This window comes from Gossypium hirsutum, chromosome D01 (assembly GCF_007990345.1).
Source record: "Gossypium hirsutum isolate 1008001.06 chromosome D01, Gossypium_hirsutum_v2.1, whole genome shotgun sequence".
Classification (NCBI taxonomy): Eukaryota; Viridiplantae; Streptophyta; class Magnoliopsida; order Malvales; family Malvaceae; genus Gossypium; species Gossypium hirsutum.
Genome location: NC_053437.1, coordinates 13,093,287 through 13,101,629, shown reverse-complemented (window position 1 = coordinate 13,101,629; position 8,343 = coordinate 13,093,287). Strand labels below are relative to the sequence as shown.

Below are 8,343 nucleotides of genomic sequence, written 5' to 3'. Positions count from 1 at the left end.
TCCAACTCCTTATTTATGTGGGAATCATAAATATTATAAAGATTTTAATCTAGACCCATTAGTAATAGTCTTACTAAAGTATTCTTGTTCCACTAATTACTACCATATTAGATACATCATGGTGGGAGATTATTATTAGAACATGATTTTTTCATTATTCAAAATATTAAATAATTTTAATTAATTAGTAAAATAAAAGAAAAGAGCCTATTTTTTACTCTTGATACCCAAAACCTAGGGCTTATTTCTTTCTTCTTTCAATTTTCCTATAGCTTAGTTTCCCATTCAAAACCCAAAGTAGAAAGAAATATTGTGTTCTTTTGGATTTAAGGTTTCACCAAATCTAGTTTAAATACAAATAATAATATGGAAAGATAGGTTTCAGAACTGAAATGTAAAAATTAGGGTTTGTTTAAACAGAAATGTGGGGTTAAAAAGATCCAAAGAAATCAAGCTAGATGGACTATATATACAATCAGATTAGCAACAAGGACTCAAAACAAAAGGAAAATGAAGTAGATTTTTTAGGAGTAAAACTCAAATGAAGACCCACCGGATTACTTTCTGGGGAGTAATTTCTTTTTCAAATTTTCAATATTGAATTCCCTTTTCCTAATTTTAATTTATAAAATGATTGACAGAGAAAAAAAAGAGAGTAGGTAGTAAGTTGAAAAAATGTGTATAGTTGAGGGTGCAAATGATGAAATAAGGCAAAAACAGAAGGGACATTTAAGACGGCAAGGCATGACTGATAGAGTGTATTGGTCTTATAAGTTGAAGAGTGAGGAGGGTTCATCTGAATAAAATGAGGATGATGAGGTCAGTCCAATTAATTTAATACCCGCCATATGTGAATTTTTGACATTTTTTCTTTTCGTAAGAGTTGATAAAAGAGGTTGGATTATTCTAGTATAAATTGTTGACTCGGGGGAGTAAATTAAGAATAAGTATGGATTGTTGACGCAAATAATAATTTTTTTTTGGTGAAACAGTCCACCTATTTTCTCATACCAATATAACTCCAATATTTCTACTTTCCACTCTCGCACTCCTCATTTTTCTTTCTACTAGAATTAGCTTCTTCTTATTTTTTTTTAAGTAATTAATTATATATTTAACCAACCTGAGTATGGTAAAATATTAAATATATAAAATAAATGAAACACGTGAATTTTTTTAACTCTACTTGTAAAATTACACCGGTGAAACTAAGAAATTCTTTTTTTTTTTTGCGTGAAAACTAATATTAAATTATCAATTTTGGAGTTAATTACCTTTATTTTTATAAGAAATAAATCATAATTTTATCATTCGTGAGGATCAAAATATAATTAACTTTTAATGAAAGCATATAAAAATAACTTTATTTTTCATTTTACAAGGGACATGCATACCCATTATGGTTAGGGGTGAGATTCGATCGAGTCAAAAAATTTCGAGTTAGTCGAGCTGACGAATCCTATTTTAGCAACCGAACCCAATTTGAATATTTATTCGAGTTGATATGAATAACTCAAATCGAATTTTATTCACTCCTAAATAAAATACAAAATAAGCAATAATATTATACAATATAGGTGTATTTTCTATTAGTAGCGTATGTTCTCCGCCTACACTTAATTAAAACAAAGTTAGTCATAGACAGGATCTGTTTCCAGCTAGATGTAGCCCCCTATATTAACATTAATGCTCAATATTTTACCTACAACTTTTTGCTTAAGTCCCCTTAAAAAGTAAACATTCATCAGTCTCTCTCTCTCTCTGTTATAAATGATAGAAGAAATAAGTCTTATCTATAATATATAAGCAATAAAAGAATGAGTTTGGATCAATTCTGAAATAACTAAAATACTTTTTATTATTTAATATATTATTAAATTGGAATTAAAAAATTAATTTGTCGATATAATAATAATTGTGATAATACATGACAAAATTTTGCACAAAACTCTATTATTATTCATGGGTGGCTTCGCGATTTCTCATTATCTGCATTAGCAATATTCATTAATTATTAATTATATAAGTGAAATTAATTAAAACATAATATCAGATATTAATTTTAAAATATAAATATATATATAAAACCATTCATCATAATTGTTAAAAAATAAAAATCCATATTTTTTATAATTATGATTTTTAATTAAATAAATATATTTTACTCTATAAATATGATAATAATCAAATTATGTTAAAATCATTTTTTATTTATCGATGTGAAATTAATTTGGTATTATCTTTTAAAAGTTCTATTTAAAAATAACATTATCTATCATTAACTAATAAAATTTTAAATATATAAAATTATTAAATATAATTAGATAAATTAAAAATAATTTATAAAAGATAACATCAATATATTGATAATATAACAAAAAATATATATATGTTTTCGATAATGAAACTGTGAAAAATATACATGTTTGGTAAATATTTTTCTTTAAGAGAAATAAAATAAAAAGTTTTACATTTATATGGATTCGAATTAAGGTATCAAATTTAATATTTGAAAAATATATTTTTTAGTTTATATGAATTTACACCAGGACCAGTTTACCTAAAGATAAAAAAAAAAAAAACTTTTTTCACTTTTACAAAGCACAACTTTTTATTATTTTTTAATTTTCACATTTATATTTTTCAAAAATTATTTTTAAAATTTTCAACAAAACACGTTTTCATCAATGTTTTCTATTTTCGAGGAAAATAAAAATGAAAGTGACGTTTGTTTTCTGAAATCGAACGAAATCTTATATACTCTCTAATTTTTTAAAATTGGATTAGTGGTTGAATCGGTTATACCACGATTCCTAGCTTGATCAATTCAACTGACTAGTATGATTTTAATTAAATAAATTGTTAAAAATAAAAATATAAAAAATCAGTTCAACTTGTCCAGCCCTTTATTCAATCGATTTTTAATCCAGATAAACTAATTTATAAGTGGTTCAATAAAAAATCAGTTCAATCCTTTATCTAAACCGATATCCTAACCGATTGTTGATTCAATAAGTCGAATGTTAATTCCTATATGTTTAGACAACAAAGTGTAATTACATTAAGAAATTAAAAGTCATCATTATTAAATATGTAGATCCTCCTATTCTCGATCGCTCATAAGAATTGGGGCAAGAAAATAGGCGAAAAAGAACAAGTAAATGAGTTTATTCAATTGATCTGAGATGATTAATCAAACACATAGAATTGAAGGAAAGTGGGGGTCTTATCACAACAATATTGGCTCATGCACTTTTACTGTTCCAACTTCTTCAAAATCATTAAAAAGTTCAAAGTTGAAACCCCTTTCATGACTATATATATATACATATATATATACGATAAAAGGATTTAAATATGGATTTTTTTTCACATAATGAATGTTATGGTAATTAATTATTTGTAAATATCAACAGTAAAAAAAGCTTAACCCGCCGCCATATCACGGTAGCTACTAAAATGATCTAACGCAGCCACCAGGTTTCCCGGTGGCTGGTATCATCAAAAGAACAATATTTGAAAAGAATAACTTCCATGCCGGACGCTAGTTGCCGAGGAGTTAAAGATCTGCGGCAGACAGGGCATGTGGTACGTCGATGTCCGACCCATCTATCCAAGCAAACTTTATGGAAAAGATGGTCACATCTCAACTCTGGAATCTCATCGTCTTCATCGATCTTACATAAACATATAGCACATTCAACTTCTTCATCATCATCACCCACGTCTCGCTTGCTGCAGTGATTCCGGTTCCCTAGCTTGAAATCATCGCCCCCAATGGGCGTAGGGATTTGATAAGGGAACAAGGAGAAACGAAGCAAGATATTCCATGACCATTGCACAACCGTAACGATTGAAAGAAGGGAAGAGTAACACTTCTCTATCTTGTCAATCGCCAGGATTGAATGGTCGAAGGCGACTGTTGATGAAGCAAACATTGAGATATGCTTTTAGTTTGGACAGAAAAGGATAGGAAATATAGGGTTATTTATAGAACATTGTATTCAGAAATGGTTTGCGGTAATTTAATGCTGAGTTTTCCTCATTCAAACCCACGAATTTTATTCAAATATTGCAGTGTGTGATTTTCTAAAGTAAAATCCAAAGTTTGATTATGGATTAAAAAAACACAAAAAATTAAAATGGTTTACGTTACCAACAGCTAATTGGAACTTCACCTCTGGTCTGCATGATAATAATTTTCAATAGGAAATTAAGGTGTAAAATGTTGATAAAAATATTGTGAAATGAGTTTCAGATTTTTTTTTATTTTATAAACGAAAATTTATTTATTTAAATATAAATGCGTATTTTCCATTTTTAATAAATTCTTGTCCAAAATTACTCCTTTTTATAGCATTTTCATCGCACAAGTTTTCCAAAATTTCATATTAAATACTTTTTTTAAAATAGTTTTAATCTTTCGTACCTCCTGGGTTTCAATTTCGTAATTTTTCAATTTGCTTTCTAGGGAGTGATTAGTATAATATATATACATTGAATAATGGCACGTCAATAATGTGACTAAAAAATTTAGTATAAAATATATCTATTATAAGTTTATAGAAAAAAACTAATTAATAGTTTGACTTAAGTGGTAAAAATTATATTATAAGGTTAAGTGTAAATCTCATTTTGTGTGCGTTTTATAGAGTTTATATTAAAAAAATTAATAATTTACTTTTATAAAAAGCTTGAATTTTTAGTCGTTGAGTTTGATTTCAATTGGTACGTGATACTAACTCAGTTAAATTTTTAAGTAATAAAACTAAATAACGACACTAATGCGGATGAAAAACAAAATTATATAATAAATATATTTATAAAAAATTGTATAAAATAAATAAGGCTTTGGTTGAAACAGTAAAATAAATATATTTAAAATCATAATGTCTTAAGTTTAAATCTTATTATGTGTGTATTCTTCTTTTATGTATATTTTAATTATAAAATATACTTAAAATAATAATAAAAATTTTAAAAAATTCAAAAGCCTAAATGCATAAAATTTAATAATAAATTCTTTTAGAGTGTGTTTGGGTGAGAGATTTGTAGTACGAATTTCATTTGTAATAATGTTCTGGCAATTCAACAAATAAACTTATTCATTTTGATTATATATATCGGAGAATTCCATCAACTCACTTCTTTTTTTCAAATTCCAGGGAAAAAAGTTTTTTTTCCAAAATTCCTCATAATTATATTTGATTTAATACAGTTTAAAAAAATTATTTAATTCTAATATATATATTTAAAACTTGTTTTTATTTTAAACTGATTATATTCTTTTCACAAATATAATATCCCTATTGAATATTTTTAATATAATTATTTTTCAATTTGTAAAATTCCAATAATCTAATATTTCCTAAATAAATAAATTATCCAAATAAAATAATTATAAATACCAGCATGGATAAATTCTAAAATACTGGTATTTTAAAAATCTAAAAAATTTAAAATTATTTACCCAAACACAAGTTCAGTTTTCCTTTCTCATTTCTTCTTTCACCAAAAATAAAAAATTTTAAGAAAATTCATCGTCGTATTTGGATGGATATGAATGAAATGAAAACCTCGTCGGCTTGTTTGTTAAATTTTAAGAGATGCATATTTTGATATAATTTTTACAATTTTAACTCAACGTGATTATTTTTTAAGTTATATTTAGATTTAAATTTATTTGCATAATTTCTTTAAAAATCAAACCCATTTTATCATTCATATTAAATTATATTAATATTTAAATTTGGATCCTATTTAAATAACATTATTTATTAAGATGAAAAATATTCAAATATAGTAAGAAAAAAAACATAAATATAAATATCTAATTTTATTATATGTAAAAGTAAAGTAAATTTGAATAATAAATATTGAAACACAATATTCGAATTAGACTTGATATTGGGCTAGGCCAAGAGACCCACCCGAAAAGTGAGAGGGTTTGAGTAAAAATATAGGCCTAAAAAATGAGTTTGAAAAAAAACGAGACCCGTTTTCTAAACAAGTTAGGCCTTCGATAAGTTTTTTAGCTCAATCTTGACCCGACTCAAATTTGCAACTTTTTGCTGCTGTTTTTATTGTTTTTGTTGTTGTTTGTCACTGTTTTGGTGTTGTTTCGTTATTATATTGCTACTATTTTGTTGTTATTATTTGGGTATTGTATAACTCTGGTTTTATTGTTAATTTTGCTACAATTTTAGAGGTATTTGCTTGCTATGTTGCACCTATCTTAGTGTTATTTAAGTATAAATAATTTTTTTAATTTATTTTCAATTTGTTGGGAAACAATTATTTAAATGTTTTTAGTGTATTTGATGTATTATATTTTTTAAAAATTTATTATTATAAAAAAATAATAAATATGAGTGGGCCGGACTGAATTTAAGTTTTAACATTTTTATCAGGGTCGGACTTGAATAAAATTTTAGGTCAATTTTTTGAGCCCGGGCCCCTAATTTGAATCCACTAAAGATAATAAATAGAAAATAGAAATATGAAAATGCTACATTCATACCATCCTATTCCTAACCCTTAGTTTTCCATATCTGAAAAGTGACCCATATAGAACTAATAATTAATATTATATTTTGTTTAACTTTTTAGATGTCCCGTAATTGCAAGAAACTGAAGTGATCCTCAATATATTTGATTGATTGGTTGATGTACAGCAAACTCCACAACTATCACCACCTTCTTCTAACCTCTTTCATGAGTAAAGTCATATGTTCGATAAAAGAAATTGTGATACTTCTCCACATAATGAATATTATTATGGTAAATATCATACCAACCTAATAACATCTAACGCAGCCACCAGGTTTCCCGGTGACCGGTATCATCCAAAGAACAGTATTTGAAATGAATGACTTCCACGCCGGAAACTAGTTGGCGAGGGGTTAAAGAAGTGCGACAGATAGGGCAGGTGGAACGCCGGTGTTCGGCCCATCTATCCAAGCAAACTTTATGGAAAAGGTGGTCGCATCTCAACTCTGGAATCTCGTCGTCTTCATCGATCTTACATAGACATATAGAACATTCAACTTCTTCTTCTTCATCACCACCCGCGTCTTGCTTGCAGCTGTAATTCCGGCACCCTAGCTTGAAATCATCGCGGCCAATGGGTGCAGGTATTTGATAAGGGAACAAGGAGAAACGAAGCAACAAATTCCAGGCCCATTGCACAGACGAAAGCATTGAAAGGAGAGAAAAGTAGCACTTCTCTAGCTTGTCAACCCCCATGATTGAATGATGGAAGGAGAGTGTTGACGAAGCAAACATGAGTGTATGGGTTTGAAAAGGAAGGAGAATATAGGGTTATTTAAAGTGTAATTGGATTCAGAAATGGCTTGCTGTAAACTGCTGCTGAATTATCCCCATTCAAAGGGAAGACTTTCAATCAATCTTGGCAGACAGAGAAAAAATATTTTTATTTAAATATTGCCATTTGAGTGGTATTTAAAGTAAAAATTGCTTAACAGTCCAATTTTGACTATTTATAATAAAAGAATTGTTGGAGATGAAATTAAAAAGGTTGACGTCATCATTTTGGAACTTGGCATTATTATAAATTATATGCCGTTTCAGCATTTGGTCCTTTAAATATACATGCTTTCTATTATCTTTCTTTTATATTTTGTCTTTTTTCTTTACAAACATTAAAAAAAGCCATTAACAGTATGGAACTTTAAAGCGTCGTGAAAAGTTTCTAACAATGTCACAAAAAATTTTGTGACATCTCTAAGTGTCACGTTGACTAACATAAGCAAAAAAACATATTTGTGGCGCATATAATGGTTAGGACGAAAGGTCACAAAAGATTGAGAAAAAAGCAACTAATTATTTGTCTACTTGTCACATTTTTGAAAAATTAAAAAAAGGTGGCATCACAAAAACGATTAGCTTTCATGACACTTATATCATGAATAATAAGAAACGAAAAGAATAAATTTAGAATATAAATAGGGACTTAACAACATAACTTGCAAATCTAAAAAAACATGCGGACCCAAGAAGCAAAACTTCCATTTCTTTTAGAAAGTCACATAATGCTCTAATTCATTACTCCATTATGCATGAATTATCATACAATTTGTTGCATTGCATTATGTCATAGGTAACCCCCCCCCCCAATTCCATGCCAACAAGAAGCTTTGCACTCCTCCACCTCAAAAAAATCCCAACTTTAACATTCCAGTACATAAAATAATCCTATAACATATTATAAAATCATATCTGAAAAAATGACACTACTTTCTTATGTTTTCGTTGGTGTTAATAATCATTCATCTAAAATATTTTGCAGTATTCAAATGTTACTATAAAGAAGAACCAAAAACA

The 8,343-nt window shown here is 27.6% G+C and overlaps 2 protein-coding genes across 2 annotated transcripts; both read right to left on the bottom strand.

Moving 5' to 3' along the window:
- Positions 1–3,140: 3,140 nt before the first annotated feature.
- LOC121213854 (RING-H2 finger protein ATL78) lies at positions 3,141–4,062 on the bottom strand. The gene has a single exon (XM_041087080.1). The coding sequence runs from the start codon at positions 3,936–3,938 to the stop codon at positions 3,465–3,467; it is 474 nt and encodes a 157-aa protein (XP_040943014.1). The 5' UTR covers positions 3,939–4,062; the 3' UTR covers positions 3,141–3,464.
- Positions 4,063–6,620: 2,558 nt separating this feature from the next.
- LOC107944376 (uncharacterized) lies at positions 6,621–7,416 on the bottom strand. The gene has a single exon (XM_016878213.2). It carries the CDS (start codon positions 7,282–7,284, stop codon positions 6,808–6,810), a length of 477 nt encoding a protein of 158 aa, XP_016733702.1. The 5' UTR covers positions 7,285–7,416; the 3' UTR covers positions 6,621–6,807.
- Between the last annotated feature and the right edge of the window lie 927 nt (positions 7,417–8,343).

What these genes read in the sequence shown, in the direction of transcription:
- LOC107944376 (XM_016878213.2), bottom strand. Translation starts at nt 7,284, where the DNA reads ATGTTTGCTTCGTCAACACTCTCCTTCCATCATTCAATCATGGGGGTT.
- LOC121213854 (XM_041087080.1), bottom strand. Translation starts at nt 3,938, where the DNA reads ATGTTTGCTTCATCAACAGTCGCCTTCGACCATTCAATCCTGGCGATT.